Source organism: Ziziphus jujuba, chromosome 7 (genome assembly GCF_031755915.1).
Source record: "Ziziphus jujuba cultivar Dongzao chromosome 7, ASM3175591v1".
Classification (NCBI taxonomy): domain Eukaryota; kingdom Viridiplantae; phylum Streptophyta; class Magnoliopsida; order Rosales; family Rhamnaceae; genus Ziziphus; species Ziziphus jujuba.
In genome coordinates this window covers 21,847,436-21,870,136 of record NC_083385.1, presented here as the reverse complement: position 1 = coordinate 21,870,136, position 22,701 = coordinate 21,847,436, and the positions used below count along the sequence as shown (strand labels likewise).

Genomic DNA, 22,701 nt, shown 5'->3' with positions numbered 1-22,701 from the left:
ATACCGTATTATTTTAATATTATTTTTAAAACGCGTAACGATGTGCCACGTGTGACTTAATGAAGGTGACCATGTGTCACCATGTTGAGAAGCCACATGTTAACCATGTGTAAAACTCAAATTATTTTTATTATTATTTTAAATAATAATATTTTTTATTTTATTATTTTTATTTTTTTTTTCCTTTTTCCTTTTTCTTTTTCTTTTCCTTTTTCTTTTCTTTTCTTTTTCTTTTTCTTTTTCTTTTGTTTTCCCCACGTGGGAAAACACCTCCCTTTTCTTTTCTTTTTCTTTTTTTCTTTTTTCCTTCTTCTTCCCCGAGCCCGAAAGACAAAATATGCAGAAAATTTTTTCTCCCTTTCTCTCTCCTTTGACTCTCACCCTCTCCCTGTTTGACCGGCATTTCGCCGGATTTCAGTTGCCGGAATGCTACACGCGCCGGCCATCGTCCAAGCCCACCACCTCGTGACCTCGGCCACCAAATTTCCCGGCCAGCCGCCGCCGGACGCGCCCAGATTGGGCCGGCGAAGTCACGGCGGCGAGGTGAAATTTTTCCGGCGATTCTCGCCGTTTCCGACCAACCCAGCCCGTCCCATACCTCTATCCCACTATTTTTGACCCCTCTGACTCCATTTCCGGGGTTAGATTGCCCAAAATCCCCACCGTTTGAAAGATCCCTCAAGATCAAAACCGGCCGAAGCTTCCCGACCAAATTCCGGCCAGCTCCGGCGGAATTGGGGTCGATGGAGACCGGATTGGTGATCCTCGTCCCACGAGCTTCGATTCGGTATATTATTCGACCATTTTGGTTAAAGTTTGTGTTTGACCCCCCGGGTACCGGATATTATTTACCCGATTAAAATATTAATTTATTTGACTGTCTGTGAATTTTGTTCTAGGAGCACCGGTGAGTCGTAGAATTGATCCCGTGGTGGATCATGGGTTAATTGCGTGCTCCAGGTGAGTGACCCACCTTCAAATTAATTTTGGGAATTTAATTGGTGAATATATTATGTGTGAGTTAAATATTTGGAATTTAATTTCTATGTGCCAAATATTTATTTGATTTATTGTGGAATTATTTGTGAACTTATTGGATTTAAGAAAAGGTGCATTTTACAAATTTATGCCATGTGAAATTATTTTATGGATTTGAGAATTTTGGAATTCTTGTGGTTTTAACATTAAATCGGGTACGATTTGATTTTCAAATATTTCAAGGAAAATATTTGTTCATGTTGGTGATTTCAATTTTTATGAAATATGCCCATGGAATATTATGAGATTTGATTATTAATTTCGAGAAATTATTTATGCTATTGGGAAAATGTGAATATTTGAATTGATGGATTTGGGAGTTGGTGGATTTGAAAATCATGGGATTTATGGCATTGATTATAAAGAAATTGTGGAGAATTTCCCGGATCAAGCGGATGGATTATGCCCGCTATGCTTATGAAAAATGTGAAATTTATTATAAATTAAATTTGTGGATTTTATGATTTTTAGATGCACCGTGCACGTACTGATGTTCTGATTTTATGTGATATGGTTAGTGTGCACACGGTTATGATTAGCGCGCAGGTGGGTGTGAGTAGCGCGCAGGTGATATTATGAGGTTGTCCTGTGGTTGCCATCGGATGAGGGTAGGCCACCCCCCATGGTCGGGACACCAGGTTAGCAGCGGCGCAATGGGACGCCACGAGACCGTATGCCGGTTTCTTTCTATAACCTCCTGTCTGGCGGTACCTTGGGACGCTGGGTACTGTTGGCGCCACTGGTATATAGTGGGTGCATCAAATGATTTTCAGAACTGTGTTTTAAAAATAAAATGTTTTGAAACTGTATTGGAATTAAAAATATAACTATTACTGTTCTGGTATTTATTTGATTGGGGTTCTTAAATTGGTTTAATTTTCTCTTTACTTAATTATTCAATAAATTAATTTCCTTTAAATTAAAATTGTCGGATGCTTGACTTATTATATTCTATTTGATATTTAGTGAATTAATTGATGTCTTGGTTTTCGGGGATTACGAACAAGGGTTTTGTGAAAAGGTTTTAAAAGGGGAACTTTTCCAACTGAGAGAATTGTAAGGGTTTTGAGAGAAATTATTATTTCCAATTTATTATTATCTATCTACTGTATTACCGTGATATTATATTGTATAGTAGTAGGGTCGCTGACTGAGATGATTAGCATCTCACACTCTTAAATTCCGTTCCCCTAGGTCCAGGTTGGAGACGTTGATTGTCCGGGGCGAGCCCAACGTCTCAGTTCGTTGCCGAAGGTTCAAGAAGTTTTTCTTCCCTTTTTCCTCTTCATCTTGTATTGTTTCCTTATCTGTCATTTTATAAATTCCACATTTGTTGTATAATGCTCTGTATACTGTATTGGACGTGTAGTTGTTCTTTATGCACTGGGTTGCTGCTGTTGTTTTATTTTGAAGTGCTGCAATTTGTGGAACTAATTTGTAGTTTGTGGGAGGAATAAGAGGATGTTTTTAGAAGTGTGTTTTCAGTGCAGGTAATTTGTGGTTAGTAAATCCCTTAGGGGAGGTTCTGCCGGATTTTCCGTTGGAGGGTCCGGTAGGGTTTCCCTTGGATCAGGGCTTGTCTAGGGTTCCGGGGAAGGGATTCTGGACGGGTCCTGACAGTAACAACGCCAATGCTAGATCAACGACCACTCGTCAGCTTACATCCACAAAATTAGGATAATTTATTGACTTTATTGCCTTTGTAATTTCGTTTGATGGTGGTAAATTTTTGCACCAATTTTGGACAAAATAGTTACTGAGGAATTTAAATAAACTTTGCAAAATCCTATAAAATATAAAGCAAGAAAAAAAAGAAATTTTATGTTTATTAAGGGACCGACACTGACACTACGTTGATAATTTATTAACTGTATTGCCTTTGTAACCATTGTAATTTTGTTTGATGCTTGTAAATATTTGTACTGATTTTGGACGAAATAATGACGTAGGAATTTAGACAAAGTTTTGGAAATCATATAAAAAATAAGGAAAATATAAAATGAAAATGACCATTTTTTTGAAAAGGACAAATGTCGACGCTATGTTCACAACCACACATTGGCTTAGTCCCAATTTTAATGGATGATTTATTTTTGAATGTGTCCCCTCACCATTGTAATTTCGTTTGATGGTTGTAAGTATTTTTGTTAGGAAAATGGCGATGCTACAATTAAACAACGCTTCAGCTTAGGCATCATGCGTGAACAGCTACGCCTAATTGATGGTACAGCAGCATAACTGCCTGACCCTAATTTTACGCATCCATAAAGTCCACAGCTCAACACACACCTTAGAATTAGGGAATAAAATCAGGCCTTACACATTAGTAACACCCTTCCATGTTCCAATATACTTGCATCTTTTCATAGCTTGGTAATCATATCTATTTTCATAATTACCCTCCAATACTGATAAATGAAAATAATGATTGAAAATTGAAATGCTACATCCAATAGAAATTACAATACTGAAGATTAAAAAGAGATGATTAATTAAAATCTTTTTGCTTTTTTATGAGTTTGGATCTTTTGTTTAAAATTCTTTGTAATTAATTCGTCCAAAAGCAATCAAATAAATTACAAGCATCAAATGAATTAAAATGGTTAGAGGAAACAATGAAACAAAATATCAAAATAAATGGGTGATATACGCCGACGATGTAGAACCACTGTAGCGTCAGCGTTACCTAATTTTGAATCATGATTAAAAATTTACTAATTGTTGTTTCATTTTTAAATGATGTTGAACAAATTGTTTAAATTACTTCGTTCTAATTTTGTCCAATATCAGTAGAACAAAGTGACAAGCATCATGAAAAATTACAATGGTGAGAGAAAACTCTTTTTTACATTAAAAAAAAAAAAAACCAATCAATTGGTGTACACCAATGCGGACCAATAAAAGTAGCGTTGGCTTGAATCATCTAAGTCAACACTATGTACATGTAACACCATTTGCTTTGGCCAAAACCGACGCCATGGACATGTAACAACGTTTGCTTTGGTCGAAATTTGTTTAATTTTTTTGTTCTTCTGACTGTTTTATCATTATTCATCACTATTGTCAATTCCAATGATCGTGTAAAATTTTTTAAATAGTTTAGAAAGCTTAATTACAAAGGATTCGACACAACATATCCATAATTTGTAACAAAATTAAAACCATATTTATTTATTTATTTATTCAATGGTAATTAGAACATGCACCAAACCCAATGCTATGGACATGTAGTTGCATTGGCTTTTGTTATATTTTCATTTTGGAATTGACACCGATGAAGTGATTAAGAAAGTTGAGAATCCTCCTCTCAAGGCATCGATTCTGAGAAGGACAAGCTCATCATGATTCTTGGAACAACTTTCACAACCGAGGATTTCGACAGGGTAGAAGGGATTCTAATGGGTAGAGGCGCAGAGATGAAGCCAGAGATATAGACAATGAAGGAAGGTTTGTCTATTACAGAAAGAAAGGGATTTTTAGATAAGGTTCAATAGGAGATGGAGTTGAAAAGCACGAATGAAAGAGCAGACAAATGCATGTATGAACCTTTACGTAATGTTCATACGGGCAGTTTTCTACTTTCTCATTTGCGCTTTTCAACTCCATCTCCTATTGAACATTATCTAAAAATCCCTTTCTTTCTGTAATAGACAAATCTTCCTTCATTGTCTCTATTTCTGGCTTCATCTCCGCGCCTCTACCCATCAGAATCCCTTCGACCCTGTCGAAATCCTTGGTTTTGAAAGCTGTTCGGAGAATCATGATGAGATTGTCCTCAAAATCGATGCCTCATTGAGGAGGATTCTTAACTTTCTTAAGCACCCCATCGGTGGCAATTCCATAATCAAAATATAACCAAAGCCAAAATAATAAAAAGAAAAACGAAAACAAAATAGCAATAGGATTATTGTGAATGTAACAATGAACAATTCATATGAACTTTAGTATAGGTTGTATCATTATAATGAGTAGTTGACATAGTGAAGTAGCAAACACAGCAAAAGAGAAGATTGTGGATCGAAAAACGCCCATAATAATAGTGCTGACCAGTATCCTAGATTTGCTCAGAAACCCAATTTGGTCAGATACAATTTGATATGTTGAGTAAACATTTAAGGTTTTTTGTCAAACATTTATTACTTAGATTTATTCATTTATTCACTTTTCCAAAAGTGCCAATAGCAAATCTCTTCACTGACTAGGTTAAAAAGAGAGACAAAATGTTGGAAATTAGTCAAATGTTTAAAAGTCGATCTAATAAACATCGACGTTAATCCAAACATTGTGCTCGAAAAATATCGCCTACTTAATTATTCAAATGTAAATAATTAAAGAAACCCTAGGATGGAAAACATATCCACTCCATCAATATTAATGATGGTTACTATTCTTCGTCGATCGATCTCCCCAAAAGTGAAAAGAACTTGTCCCATCCATACTCATGCGGCTTGTAACATAACTATTAAACTGTTAATTTTTTAGAAACCTTACCCGTTTGACCATTATGTAGAGTAATTGACACAACTTTCGAAAACATCATTTGACAGACAAAAGAGCAAAAAATTCCTAACAAATATGAACAGAAAAAAGAAAAAATAGCAAAGCCAACACGGTTGACATGTTATAGCGTCGCCTTATGCGTCATTAGTTTTTATTTTCCCTGTTGTATTTAATGACTTTAAAACAACGTGATGTCAAGTAAATATTTCTAATGATTTTAGAATACATGATTACAAATTATTTTAAACACAAGTGAAATAAATCATATAGAAAAAAAAAATTCGAACAATAATCTTCCCTATTGTAATTTCCATTGATCTCGTACATATTTTTAATATTTCAGAGAAAACATCATTACAAAGGATTTTAAACAACATATACAAAAGCATTGAAAAAATAAACCCCATTCACACAGATAATCCATAAATTAAAACATGAACTAACGTCGATGCTATCATTGTGACATAGCATCAGTTTCACATTTTTTTATATCTTGTAAGTTGCATTTAGCTTGCAAAGTTTGTTAATGATTTGAACAAACATAATGACCTATGATTTTACACAAAATATACGCAGTCAATAAAAATTATCAAATTATTCTAAAATTTACCAAATTAAAGACGACGCTGTAGGGATTAGGTAGCGTCGATATTTTATGACCTTTATTTATTTATGTAAGGTTTTTTTTTTTAAGAAATATTCTTTCTTGCTTATCCATCGGTATTTATTTATTTAGGAAATCTTTTTTTTAGTTATTTATTAGGCGCGTTTTACACAACGTATACAAAAACATTAACAAAATTAGAACCCTATTTACAAAGATAACAAATGGGAATTGCAACATGCACCTAAGCCGACGCTACGTGCATTTACTAGCTTCGGCTTTTGTCTTATTTTCATTTTGGAATTTCCACCATGAGGTTGTTAAGAAACTTGAGAATCCTCCTCGTCTAGTCATCGATTATGAGAACAACAAGCTCATCATGATTCTCGGAACAGCTTTTAGAATGGAGGACTTCGACAAGGTCGAAGGGATTCCGGTGGGTAGAGACAAGGAGTGAGAGCCAAAAATAAAGACAATGAAGGAAGATTTGTCTGCTCTAGTAAGCAAGGGATTTTTAGAGAAGGTCAAAATGCACATGGATTTGCAAGGCGCCAATGAGAGTAGACAAAACTTCTCTAAAAATCCCTTTCTTCCTATAATCCCTTCGACCATTTATGATTAGACACAATATATTTACATTTAGCTTAGACAAGATATATTGTGCTAAACGAGTAAAGTTGAATGAGTGACAAGATGTTAAACCATTGTATTGCATGTTTTAAATGTAAAATTTATCAACATAGCGTGCAACATTAACTAAACAGTCAATCTAGCTCAGATATTGGCTTTAGTCTTTCCATGGAAAAATAAGAGGAAAAAACATTTTGATGTTTTACTTCGACTTGCTAAAATTAGTATACTTGAATGAGTAACAAGATGTTAAACCATCTTGAATGAGTCACTTGCCCTTTCAATTGTGCCAGACAATCCTTTTGTCCTCGTGGACCCCATAGAAGTTGAACAATTGCTTTGCAGTTGCATTGAACTTTATCAAGTGTATCCATTAGTACCATTTTATATGATTCATTTAGAATCGACAACATATAGAAAAATTCCATTTAATTAATGAAGTCATATTGCATAGAAAAATTTAATAGAGTTTCAACAAAATAAGTCAATGTTTTTTGGGATACATATGCTTCTTAACAAAGACATAACAAAATTTAGTACATAATTAGTATACCAACAGACATATATATTGTCACGTGGTCAATAGCCAAACATTTTAAACAAACAAAATAATAAAATTACCGTAACTATAACAATCTTAACGTCATATTGGTGGCTCCTCCTAGTATTCTTCTGAATTGCTTCAAGAATATTATTAGATTTCTCCACTTGCACAGACAAACGATGAATTTCACCGATAAGTATATATATTTTGTCAACCTTAAGCTCTCCTTCTTTTGACCAAATGAATTTACCACATCCTTTTTCCTTTGTCAATTGAATATATAAAACGAAAACTGAATGAAAATGTAATTATTTTATAAGCAAAAACAAATGTCAATTCAATACATTCATAATTCTGTATGACTTGTTCTCTATCTAAGCATTTCCAAAATTAACGATTTGGGTTTTTATCTATCCTTGACGTTTTTAAATGCATATATTGTCCACATGAGCACATTCGGATCGGTTGAACTTCACTAAGACAATGCATAATCTCCAGTTGTGACTTCTGAATAAGACAATGCAATATTTAATAAGCCATTTGTTCACATTAAATTAAAAAAAAAAAAAAACAGAGGCTCACAATTACTAACCTTTGTGATTGTTGAGGAGAAGGCCTGGATGGTGGAAGTAAAGAATATCTGGGTCTGGGAGTGGGAGATGGCGGATTTTATTTGGGAACTTCAAAATGGTGAAAGATGGTGGATTTGAATGGGGAATTTTGAAACAGTTCGAGATGGTGGATTTTATTGAGAATTTTGAAGTTTTGAAATTTTGAAATGGTGAGAGATGGATTTCGAAATTTTAAAATGATGAGGTCTGTGAATAGTGTTGCGGGTGTGGGAAAGGAAATGTTTTTTTATTGCAGGATGGTTGCAATTTCTCACATGTGATAGGGAAGTATTTAAGCCGTTCATTGGATAAATTAAAATCTAATGGCTGGGCATTTCCCCATATTTTTTGACCTCACCCACTATGGTCAGGACCGTCTTGACCATAGAATCTTTATATATATATATATATATATATATGAAAAATATATTAAAGGCCTAATGAAGGTTAAAAATCATTATTTATAACTGAATAGTGCTATGAAAATAAAGTTATGAACTTTAATTGCTAAAATCTGACAAATGGCTTTAAAGACCAAATGAAGGTTAAAGATCATTACTTTGTAATTGAAAAGTGCTATAAGAATACAATTATGAACTTTAACTGATAAAAATTAATAGATGAGTCTAATTGATAACTTTCCAAAGATGTGGTGTTAAATTATATTTATCATAAAACTGAATGGGTTTAAATGAAAATTTTCCTATATTCTAAACTAAAAGAAATGGGAGATTTTAGTAGGAATGACAACTAAATTAGGTAAGGCTAGGTTTCTGAAAGACCAAACTCGATCAAGGTGGGCATGGAAACTATATACGGATTTTGGGTTGGATTGGATTTATAATTTTTATGTCCAATTTAGGTTTGGATTGAGTCGTATTTAGGTTTACTTTGTATATATTTGGATGTTTTTAAGGCAAAATGTAATAAGTTTTGAATTTTGTTTTTAATAAAATCTATCGGGTTACGTTGGGCAAAACCTATTTAACAATAAAAGAAAACTAGGTTCAATTTCAATAGGAGTGAGTTGTTGTCAGCTCAAGTTAGATTAACCTGGGTTCGAGTAAAGTTGACTCGATTGCCATTCCTAATTTCAATCGGTTCGAGTTAAACCAAGGATCTAGAACTTTATCCTTCAATGGAACAAGCCTACTAATACAATAGTATCATTTTACTTTGTTTTGATGGATTCATATTGAAGTGGCAATTCAAACTCAAAATCTTTATCTAAAAAAGGCATTGGGCTAACCTGAAACAAATTTCAATAATCAAAAGAGCTAGTACACAACTAATTGAACATGAATTGGCCATTCGTTTTTGAGCATTAAGGATTTTCCATAGACATAAATCATTAGTGTAAAATATTAATACATATATATATATATATATATATATATATATATATATATATATATTTATAAGCAATTTTAGAACGTATTTAGCCTTTTCCTTTAATATATTATGCTACACCAAACAATGCTGGACTACTATTGGTTGTCACTATTTCTTTCAATTCCGAACCATCTTTCTGAACTTCAACTACATCAGAGCTCCTTTTATTTATTTGTTCCTCTCTGCTCTTTGCCCATAATACCCAGTAAAGTCCTCCAACCAGAAGTAACCCACCTAAGAGACTGCAACAACAAGAAGGAAAGCAATATTTAATTACTTGAAATAGAAAAAATAAATATAAATATAAAAAGGTGCTAATTGCTTTAATATTGTTTACTTTAGCCAGATACATATTGAATTTTTAAATTTAAAATATTCTACATCATGTTCTTAATTTACAATATATTTTACATTAGTACAATTTTTAAATTGACTAACGCAAAGTTTAAAAATTGAAAAAATTAACTAGCTCTTTCATTAATTAATTTTTTTCATCTTGATTGTAAATTTGGAAAATTAATTAATTTTTTGTTACTCGATTTGAAAATTAATTTAGAAATTATATTAATGTGCAACAAATTATAAATTGAGAATTTAATATAAAATGTTACACAAGGTACTAAAGTAAAACCAATTCTATACATATAGATAATATTAAAATTTAAGAAACTAAATATACATTATTATATTTACCTTCCCATACTAATGATCTCCCCCAAGAAAATTGCTGAAAAGAACATTGTAATGATTAAAGACAATGGTGTAGACATGGAGAGAAAAACAGGTCCCTTCTTCTCAATAACCCATGTTTGTAAGTAGTATGTGACCCCACTAACGACAAATCCCTGCAAATTCATTTCTTTTAGATCAATCTCCAATGCGAACATAAGTAAGAAATCTGAAAATTATTTTATTTTATTTTTTATTTCTATACAATTTGTTAAACTCTACAAAATGACTTATTGAATTTTCTACTATGAATATCTTTAATGGCTAGGTGATTTTTTTTTTTTTTTTTTTTTGCTCCATTGTCTTGTCAATTGTTATTAGTTTTTTAAAGGAAAAAAATATTTGTACACATTAATTAACGGAGATTTATAGAAAACTATTGAAAATAGCAAACTCTTTCAACCTCAATATCATATAAATAGCACTTTTCAGAGCTATTAAACATGTTCTTATATTTGCTTTCAATCTTGACGTAAAATTGATATGTCTTTTGCATTATTGTTAAAAAAAATTGTCCAACTCCGAGTAAATTGTTCCATAGTAATAGCCAAGTAATAAGTCCACTCTTTCTTATATAAAGTGTAGGTTTGAATCTCCCAACCCCAATTTTTTTAATAGTAATTAAAAAAAAAAAAAAAGAACTCAACGGTAAATTTTATTGTTGAGATTGGATAAAAAAAAAATATATATATATATATATATATATATTAAATATATATAGATATAATATATACAACTATTTAAATTTATATAAATAAGTTGATGAAGTTCTTACACAGTAAGCTACTGCAAGTAGTCTGAGATTCCATCCAAGCTTCCATTGAGAAAGGTCTCTTTCCAAAGCAATGGCAATGGCAAACGTCTGAACGGAGCTGAAAAGGCATTGAAAAGCTGTAAACAGAAGCTTTGGAGGATAGTTTTTCGTGACTTGTCCCTACATGTATCCCATAAATACATATATCAATTAGTTCACTTTCCAGAGTACTAATTGTAAAAGGCGAATAAAAAAATGAAATCTGAAAACCATATTCAAATGTGCAGTTTTAAAAAAGTTTTACTATATGCCACCATTTGTGATTCTTACCACTAAAATCCATTGCTAATGTGACAAATATTATCAATATTGACATTTAATTTTCTTTTAATATTTTATTGCTGAAAACCTAATATGAAAACACTTGATGCCAAGATGATATAACAAGATATATGGAAATATATATATATAAAATGAACCAATTAAAGAATAAACAATAAAGCATAACTGCATATATATAATTATATGGTTTATGTTTTTACATATATGTTTGTAGCTACGTTTGAAGCCTAATTATTATAACGTAAAACTTAATAAATAAACAAACGTTACCAAACGAGAGGAGAGAAATTTGATGTGAAGGGATATAGAGATGGATATATGAAGTGAATCAATTACCTGCACTACAAGCCAGAAGCCCCATAAGGTGTTGGAAAGGAGCATGAGGAAGCAACCTTTAACCCAAGTTCTGCTAGAACCAACGTGGTGTTGTTGGATGTCATGGTGACCAAAAAGATTAAGATGCAATGGGATTTTGAAATGGGGACCCTTCACAAATGCCAGGTTCACTACTCCTGCTATGCAGAATAACATACCTATTACCTTTGCTATTCCCGGGGCTGTTCTCAACCTCAACACTTCCATACTGAAATTTAAGAAAATGCAGATGCTAAATTCGCAAATAGTGAGACTAAGAAATTAAGTATTTGCTTCAAATTTTGAAAGGGGAAAATTTAAGTTCAATTTTTGCATTATAAAACAGTAGCTAATTAGGCATCGAACACATGTACCATAGTGAATAAAGCTTGAACATGTTAATCCAACATAGAAATTGTTAAGAATCTTCCATAATGTATATTCATTTCGCCGCATTTGATTTGGATAAAAAGGCATGGGTGGTACTCTTTTTCCTTTTATTTTTGGAGAAAAAAAATTACACATGGGTGTGGTACTTAAATGGCATATGAAGGTTCAAAATACATCTCAAAAGTAGTATTTCATGAGAGACATAAGGTATAAAGAAAGTAATGAAAATATATGTGGTAATTTTTAAGGAACTAATCTAAGTCATGCTATAAGGAAAAATAAAAAAAAGAAAAAAAAAAAGAAGAGATTTTAGTTTTAATACATTGCAAGAGAATAAAATTCAGATTCTTACCTCTAAGGGGGAAAATTGTGAGACTTTTAAAAATTAATAATGCTAATTATTATTGATTTAATAATACTAAAAATATCAAAATATTTTTTAAATTTATTTATCAAATGACATACATCAAAATATTATTGAATAAACATATTCATATAATTCAATATAGAAAAGTGAATTTTTAAATAATTAAATAAATTATGAAAATAAACTAATCAAATACTATTATATCACCTATTATAATATTTGATAAATATTTTAATAAATATAGCATTATTATTTAAAAAAAATTTAAAAAGAAAATCATATATATATGAATATTTTAGATCCATCTTAAACCAAAATCTAAACCAATCAAAGTAAACCAGTAAGTTGGTTCTATTTGGTTTACTTTTATCCACTATTTCGATTTAGTATGCAAACCTTGAGCCAAAAAACAAATTGAATTGAGCCAATACCAACCACTGCTGGCCACTTTTCATCTCCTCAACATAAGTAGCAAATATTGGCTAGCGGCTGGCTCGCCGTTGGAGCAATGGTAAGTGACAGACCACCGAGAAACGGCGGTGGTCCTACCCTGGAAGTGGTTGACCCAACCCAAGAAATAGTTGGGTTTACCTCAAGTGTTCTTTTCGCTCCCCAGCCCACCCCAACCCGAGCAAATCATGTAAGCTTTGGGCTTGAAAGGGAGTTTTTACAGCCCAAGGACAACGAAGCCGACAGATATTTTTTCAGAACGCCACTTATAAGTCAGATCTGAACCAGGTGTTGTTGGCGACGACAAGCAAACCGAATCTTTTAGTGATTCTTATTTATTTATTTAGTTTTTTACTCAAATATGAAAAATATTTCAGTGATAGATTGGGCCCAACGGCCTTAATAATTTTTGACTTATTAAAATACAAATACAAATACAAATATGTCAATAAATGTACCTGAGCAAAACTGCCAATATGAAAGTAATGACAGGAAGAGAATTCGTAGTTGCAGCAACAAGAGTTGCGGAGGTATAATCAAGTGCAACTCCACATATATCCAAGCTCAAAGCAATCCTGCAAGTTCATATAATTTTACCAATTATGGAAAAGAAAAGCAACACATATCATGAATTTACATTCAAAATGTCTTACAACGACTTCAAATACCAAAAGTTCTGATGTCATGAAATCGAATTCGACATCTAAATATGGGAATTTTTTCTTTTTTAAAAAAAGATGGAAATTAAGTCAAAATTGGGATATATGTACTGTTACGTACCCAAAAAAGGAGAGAAAGAACATCTTGATGAAGGTTAAAAATGTCATTGGTGGTGCACTTTTCCTGCAAACCCAAACAGAAACATAAGCATCTCAAAATCATCATGCGTTAAAGATGCAAATTAATTTGCAAAAATAGAGAATTATATATGTATATATACATATATGTGCATGTAAATAATATTTATTTTTACCATTCAAAGAACACAGCAAGAGGGGTTATGATGATAGTAGCAGCAGCCTGTCTATAGAAAACAAAGATGAAGGTGTTCATTCCGCCATTGAAGGCGGCCTTCATGAACAACACCATTCCAGCATAGATTACTTGTATGAGAATCACAACTAAATAAGGTTTTTTTCCTTCCGTTCCTTTTGCTTCCATTGATTGGAAGTGAAATTTGACTTGTACAACTTCGAATACTTCTTCTAATTAAACAAAGAAAATGAAAACAGAAACGTGGGTTTTCTATGAGAAGGTGAGTGAAAGAATGGATGTATTACACTTCTTCTGTGTATAAATTTATGCACATATATATAGGAGCTGAGAAGGGGAAGATAAACTTTCACTATATATGGGACTTTTGAGGAAGAAAAAATTCAGAATGAAAAACAACATGAGGTTCTTCTAATATGGTGACGTGTGTGGTGAAGATGAGAAGCTGCTTTACTATTAAATTTAGGGACCACCAAAAAAGTGTAAGCAGTGTCTCTATATTTAATTTTTATTTTCTATCAAGCACAATCAATTAAATAATTAAATAAATAAAAACTTGTTATTACGGATAGCTTTTCGATGTAGGGGAAGGATCACCATCAAGGATAGCGCGTGTCACTACCATTTCGAAGCATGCATATTAATTTCTGACAGATGAAGATTACCAAAACAACAGCAAATAAGAAATAAAAAAGAACTCTCTCATGGCAATAAAAATTGCGGATCTAATCAAGGAACTTTAATTTGGGACATTGAGAATTGGTCGGTTCAAAGTTTTAATCTTATTTACCATATGGTTTTGAATGTCATTATCAAGTAAAATTATAATAAAAATAAATTACTGTACTAGATTCTTTTGATTTTTTTCTTTTTGGTAAATACTAAATTCATTCACAAATATATAACACGTGAAATCTATTGTATAATTATTAGGAATGAATAGTAATTCAACTATTAGCCGTCATCCTTGTCTTAATAACGGTGTACCAACATTCCGCACGTGATGGATTTTTTAAGTTCTATCCTGTAAGAGGTACGAGAATCAAATAACAACATTCAATCCTACACCTAATCATTTATATTTATATATGTAAAAGTACATTTCAAAAAATATATATATTATCAAGTAAATATCATTATTTATTCAGAAATAATTTTGTTATTTATCATATGGTATAGTCAAACCTTTATTTATGCAGCAATTACTAATTTGGGATATTTAATTTTTTAATAATAAAAATTTAGTATGAGAATCAAAATCAATTAAATTATCATCTAATATATAAATATCATTGGTGTCCAATTATCAATAATAATAAATAATATTTTTTATTAAAAAAATATACCATATTTTTCCAAATGGACATCTTTTATAGTAGTTATTGATGTCTATTTGATTAAAACCTCTATAAATTTATTAATTCAATTAGGATTTTTTTTCCCCTTTGCTTAAGAGTTAAAGGTTCTTATGGGATGAAAAAAATGTTTATTTCAGCTTAATCCAAATTATAGGAAATATACCATAATTTAATATTTAAAATTCATTTATATTTTAAAAATTTTCAAATGTAATTATTAAGCTAATACAACAATTTACATTATTATTGCTTCCAAAATGTATGAATATATTTTAATATAATGAAACATTTCACTGTACAATGACTCTCCCAAATTAAAATTTTAAATCTGCCACTGAATCTTACCATGAATTATGTATATGTTTATGTAATTTAATATACTAATTTATTGCCAAAGAAAAGGCAACATATTAAAAAATATATTAAATTTATTTTTATAAAAAAATATTTAATTTATATTGACCATCTTCATTTCAGTAATAATTTGCCAAGTATATTAGCTTTAAATGTAGTTAGCTTTTAAATTAATTATATATAGAGAAAATTAGGTGCGATTCTTTCCACAAAAATTTACATATGCATGCAAAATATTCTTTTTCTTTTTCTTTTTCTTTTTTGTATTTTGTGGTCACTGCATGTGGCCACAAAACCAGTAAATTAACAAAGCCTATTGGATGCAAACAAGATACTCTTTTTTTGCCCCATATTCCTTCATATTTAGACGTAGAAGTCAAAGATACGATCACCTACCGTGTACAAAGGGGCATTATTCTTGCAGTTGCTTCGCTGTCTGGGAAAAGTGGATGATGAAAATGATAAGACCCAAAATTTCTTTTACAAACTTTTGAATATGTGGATGCCAAAATCATGCATGGAGTGTTAATGACAAATGATTGAGAAACATAGATGCAATAACATAGATGCAATGACATTCTCAGAATGCAAGTGAATCAAATTGTTTACAGAAATAATATAAGGATGTATTAATAATTGAAAATTTTATATAGTAATATTATGGCCAACAACTAATATATTATCATATTTATCAAATATATATATATTATTATTTGATTGGTTAATATATTAATATATTTTAATAATAGATAAGTGAATTTTTGAAGTGACAAATGTTAATAAATATAAACTAATCAAATAAAAATACATATATTCTTAGAAGATATATTGGCAGACTTGAAGGTATATGAAGTATTATCAAATTTTATATAACTTATGTAAATAAATAAACCCTTAAACAAGTGGATTTCAACAACTAACAAATTACTATTTATGGCATCATTTGTCATATTTTTTGCAAATAAATTAGAAAAAACTTAAGTATTTGTAGCATTCTTATTTTCGAATAATAATAAATTAATTAGATTGACATTTATGCGTTTGCCACTTATTATTATTTTTACTATATATGTTGCAATCTAGCTACTTTATGGTACATGTTATTGATATGGCATAATATTAAATGAGAGTAACAAAGAAAATGCATAAAATTTTCAATTTCGTTTCAAAAAAATTAATATTATTTGCATTCTATATGACAACTTTGGCTGTCATTAAAATGTTCACTTTCTCTTACTAAATTTGTAGAATTAAAAAAATCAAATAAAATTTAAAAATATTTTAAATTAATATTGTCATTTATGATTCATGGAGCATACCCCTAAACAGCTAACCCTAAAATAAGGTAGAAAATCTATTAGATTATGACTGTGTGTGTGTACATATATATGAATGTGTAAGAATAATGTTTTATTAGATGTTGATGTGTCGAATGCTGTGGATACCACCATATTAGTGATTTATATTAAAATTACAGTTAAATAAGTAATAACCATTAGCACTTGTTACATCACTAAATGCTCAACATAAATGGAAATTAGGTTATGAATTTATCAAAATTGAATATTTATATATGTATGTATATATATCAGCATTCAGTATTAATTGTTGAGTTATCTATTAACTATTTCTAAAACAAATTCATAGAAATGGAAAAAGAAAAAAATAGAATGCTAATCAGGATTTAATTAAAAGGCAAACTAGGACATCTTTTCTTGTCTTTTGTGAAGGAAAAAAAATATATATATATATTTGCAGGTATAACTCCGACCATCTCGTATCTTGATCAAAGTTCAAGTACTTTATCAACTATATTTTAGTATTGGGTATGGGATTTTCTCCTTGGTCCTTATTGACATGGACATGGGAATCCCTCTTTTAGAAGATTAAACCAACAATATTCTGCATTGGTTTTTGGTTTTTTTATTTTTTAATAATATTGCCATCCTAAATTATTATATTTTTTGCACTATACCCTCCAAATTATTTTAAAAAACAAAAACAAAAACTGTTACATGGCCCTTAAATAATTCCTCTTTCTCTCTTTTTTTGTTTTTTTTTTTCCACTTTAGTGCAGTCATACAATTTTATGTAATGATCAAATTGTCAAAATTAGGCATACACATAAGTCAAAAATTGAATAAAGTTGCTTTCAATAGAATGCTAAGTTGTGTGTGTGTTTCCCTCTTTCTTTTTTTTTTTCTTTTTTTCTTTTTTCGTTATGTTAATATCTTAAAATTCATCAATAAGAATTGCATATATAATTTGAAAGAAGTGACAGAAAGCAACACATGTTGAATGTCAAATGCTTTATATATGGTGTAAAAATTAACAATGTCTAAATTTAAATAGAATAAAAGCATAGTTGATTGTATAATTATTTTTCAATAATAATGTATATAAAAACTATTTATGACTATTAATTAATTAAATATATTTTTTTTAAATAATTGACATTGAATTAATTAAACATCTATAAGGTTTTTAATAAATTATTCACACACGTTGACATTCGTTGTCTTCTTTATATAGCAGTCTAAATAACCTTTACGTCGATACTAAAGTTAAATTACTTTTAAATTCTTTTTACTTTTTTATTTTTATTTTTTAATACTTTTTTGCAATATTTAATCTGAAAAATTCAACGAATTTTTCCTATATTCTTAATTAATATTTATTTAAACTATATGATAATTGTCTTTTTTTTTTTTATAAAAGTTATATGATAATTTTTTATTGTAATATTTTTAATTAAAAATATTTTTTTATGTAAGTTATATATCTAACAAATATATTTAGCTAAATACATTTGAAAAATTTATAATATATTTAATTATGTTATAAAATATAGAAAATATAAAAGAAAGACAAAAGAGGAGGAGGTCAAAGGAAGAGAGATTAATTATATACTTAAGTGTGTAAATTACAACATGGAGAAAGATCTTATTTATAGACACTTTTATGAAAAGGATAATTACAGTCAAGTGTAGATTATCAATATAGATAATACAAAATAAATCTCATTTGATAACTTTGTTATTTAGTACGGATCCATAATTGATATTATCATAATACTCTCCATTTAATGCCTAATCATACTTGTTAATACTGTTAAAAATCTTGTTAGAAAACTTTCAATGGAACAAAATCATACTAAGAAAAAAAAGAGTATAGTCGCATATTCTCCCCCTCAAGATAATAAGACTAATTATTTTTCAAATCTTGTAATCTTTTGTACAAATTCTCCGACATTGAAGTAAGCACCTTTGTATATAAAATTATTGTATCATCACTAGAATAGACAAATGAACACCTATGGCTTTGCTCTTAATAAGCTCATATGTGAAAATGACCTTTTGATTAAAACCTTTTAATAATATAGGTACATAGGAATTTCAACATTGTCCACATAAAATTTTATAATTTATAACTCCATTTAGACGCTATTATGTAATGTACGTGCTTAAATAAAAACATTGCTAGAAAACCCAATGAAAAAAACTAGCTAAAGAAATAAGAGTTTATGTCCATATGCTATTTTGCAATGAACAAGTTGCCTCATTAAAGCCTTTGATAAAGAAAAATCTTGTTGGATAAAAACCTAATTAAGGAAAAAGAATACAACTATGAACCTTCCGAGCTCAACCTACTTAGTCAATAAATTGTTCAACCCCTAATAATAACAACTTAATACATATATTATGTCTATTTCATCTACATGGTTCTTAAAAATAAAGTAGAAAATGACCTAGTATATTATTTAATCGAACTTTGTGGATATCAATTTCACCACTCCTCATGTATAAATTAACTCAAGTGAAATATGTTTAGCTTAGTCTCTTTTCATATATCCACTCATTATCTATGCAATGCATGCTATATAAATCCTTCAGATTCTTATGTAAATCATGTGATCCATAAAAATTTGCAATTATTATATTCATGGAAAACGTTTTTAAAAAACCAAATGTATAAGTGTAATTGCATCCACCACAATACAGTTTGTCTCATCATAATGAGTCACGTGTCATTGAAAGAAACTTTTCATTTGCATATGAAACCCAACATACTTTGTGTGTTCACATTTTTTATTTTTCAGACTAGGTACAAAAATTCATGTTTAATAAGGCTACATGCGAATTGTGTTCTTTTATATAGGCCAACCATATATGGGTCTATATATTTCAATAGATTTTAATCCCTGATCTTTATTTTCATTTATAATTTCAAAGACGTCAAAATATGAACATGCGTTGTCACTGATATTTTAAATACCATTCCATAGTTTTCTAATAGTGCTGTAGTTTGATGAGATCTCAATATATTTAATATATTAGGTACCCAATCCACTTTTATGGTCTTTTCATTAACTACATCATCAGACCTTCAAAAGTACTTGCCTCATCATTTTGCCATCATATATATTTGCTCCTTTTATTTTTGAAGAGCTTTATATTGGAGCCAATTGGCCTACCATGCTTCATGCATATCCTAGACTTTTTGGTGACTAATTATCTAATAGGAACATTAATATACTAGGAGCAATAACAATTGGTAATATATATGCATGATTTAGTCATTTATATAATAGTGAATGCATCTTGCAATGGATTGAACAGTTTTGTACTTGTACGATTTATTGGACTTCCTAGTTCACATTAACATATACGAGGATCAATAGAAGATGCATTTCATATAAATCTTTTACTAGCATTTTCTATACTCCTTCTACTATTAGCAAATCACTCTCGTCCAAATGATAGTCAATCAACTGGATTGTTAATAAGTAAAAATTCATATTTAATATGTATTCAACTATGTTTGATACTCCATTAGTGGTGTATCAAAGCCAAATGTTCATAGATAAGAAATATGTTACTCTTTACTAAAAACCAACTACAAAGGGAAAAGGCGACCATTTTCAACAAAAGCTTCGCCAAAAACCTACCTAAAAGCCGACATTTTTGTTGAAAAGCATCGGCTTCTCCCTTTTTTCTAAAAAAATTTTTTCTTTTTTTTTTTTTTGTATAATTTTGAATGGTGCTTTTGCCAAATTTTGCATGAATCTCTATTAAACAATCCGAATTTGACAAATTTTAAAAGCAACATTCAAAATTTCCCCCAAAAAAGGGGCAATGCTTTTCAACAAAAGCGTCACTAAAAACCTAGCTAAAACCTGACGCTTTTGTTGAAAAGCGTTATCTTGCCCCCTTTTTTTAAAATTTTTTTTCTTTTTCTTTTTTGGTGTAATTTTGAATGGTGCTTTTGTTTGATTTTGCATGAATCTCTATTAAATAATCCGAATTTGACAAATTTTAAAAGCACCAATCAAAATTTTTCCCCCAAAAAAAGAGAAAAGGCAATGCTTTTTAAACAAAGCACCGACAAAAAACTACGTAAAAGCCGACGCTTTTGTTGAAAAGAGTTGGCTTTTCTCCTTTTTATTTTTTTTATTTCTTTTTTTTTTTTTTGGGTGTAATTTTGGGTATTGCTTTAAATTTGTCAACCATTTTACATCCTGCACAATAACGATTTTTTAACCTAAATATTAATTTATTCATTTATTGGAAATGATTTTCCAACTAGAGTAAAATTGATTTCCAGCATCAGGAACTTGATTTCCAACATAAGGAAATTGATTTTCAATAGGAGGAAACTTATTTCCAATAGAAAGAAGTTTTTTTTTCTGCCAAACAGAGAATTTTCTAAATGATGGAAATGAGCTAGACCTAAAGGGCACAAAAATGAATTCTAATAAAAATGTCACATTTTCAAGAAAGCAAATTAGTTTTCCTTACATCAAAACACATCATAATCTTTGTTAAATTAACATCAAAATTCATCATTATCTTTACATTCAAAATGCCAACAGAAGAAAAAAGATACATCTATAAACATGATGAAGTAAAAAAAACAGAGGAGAAAAAAAAGATGTTATATTGTTCAAGAATCCACCACCTATCTCATATACTTAGTTCTTTGTTATAAGCCTCATATACTTAGTTCTTTGTTATAAGCCCATGAGCATACTTCTTTCCAAAGAACACTAGATCATCTAATGTGAAGTTCAAGGGTAGTCTGGCATGTAAAAACTCCATGCACTTAAGCATAAAAATGCCACAGTCTCCACTGTAAAATATTTATTATTACAACAAAACAATAATATAATTACAACCATATTCAATGGTTAAAATTTATTCAATAAACAAATAGTTAAAACTAATTCTTTCTTTGGAAAGAGTTTAATGTTTCCATCCTTATTCACTTAAAATATAATACTTCCAACCCCAGACTAATGCAAGAATTAATAAACACAAATGATCTCATAAGTAGAATAAGAAAGTAACCAAATTTGAACTTGAGAAGGAATAGTACTCTCTTTATCAAGACTCACAAAGATATAACAACTTCCCTCCAAAATCAAAATTTTCCAAAAATGGTAGGAACTTTTCAAATAAGCCAAGGGATACAAGCATAAACATTTCATATCCAAGAAAAAAAAAATGGTTGGAGAGCTCTGTACAAAAGTGGGAACTAGATTATGTAAGAAATTTAGAGTCATGGTGCCAAATGGTTTTCTGGCAAACTGGTTGGATTTTGGTCATTATAGGCCAACAATAACCTGTATTTGGATTTGAATCCATTTTCAATCTCCATTTATCAACATTCCTTGCCATTTGAGAGGCCCATCAACATCAATTTTGGTTGAATTTTCTAATGAGTTTTGTGGTCATTTTAGTTTAATTTAACCAAGGTGAGCACACCAATATATTACCCATCTTATGAGCTTTCCATTGGAATATAATTTATGAATTTTAGACATTGTTTGATTAATTTTTCATTTTTGCATCAATTACTCTAATATAAGAAAAAAATTGAATTGTGTTTGGATAATATTTGACGAAACTAAAGTTAGAAATGCATTTCTAGATATAGAAACCATTAAAAGGTTTAATTTTATAAAATTGGCCTTAAACTAAAAAACTATAAATTTTGGATACCAAATCCAACGAGGTACAGTGTAATTGAATAACTTTGATGAGAATCTGCTCGTACCCATACAACCGACAATTCGCTGGGGTGCAGATCCAGGCCAATCACTAGGCTCAAGCCAAGAGATTTAAGAACAACCTGGCTAGCCTTATACAAGGAGTTATCAATCCTCAAAAGGACTTGTCAATACCTGAAGATTCAAAGCCTGTTTTAAGCATTCAAGTGGTGGAGGCCGATATGAACCCAACTAGCTATTTTAGTGCATTTGTGGACTCCGGACAGCAAGGAATGGGTTCAA

General features: G+C 30.2%; 1 protein-coding gene across 1 annotated transcript; it reads right to left on the bottom strand.

Moving 5' to 3' along the window:
• Nucleotides 1-9,172: 9,172 nt before the first annotated feature.
• LOC107425525 (WAT1-related protein At5g64700) lies at nucleotides 9,173-14,066 on the bottom strand. The gene is made up of 7 exons (XM_048478729.2): nucleotides 13,679-14,066; nucleotides 13,486-13,548; nucleotides 13,164-13,280; nucleotides 11,481-11,727; nucleotides 10,824-10,982; nucleotides 10,013-10,164; nucleotides 9,173-9,561 (listed from the first exon to the last, which is right to left on the bottom strand). The coding sequence occupies exons 1-7, from the start codon at nucleotides 13,864-13,866 to the stop codon at nucleotides 9,387-9,389; spliced, it is 1,101 nt and encodes a 366-aa protein (XP_048334686.1). The 5' UTR covers nucleotides 13,867-14,066; the 3' UTR covers nucleotides 9,173-9,386.
• Nucleotides 14,067-22,701: the final 8,635 nt, after the last annotated feature.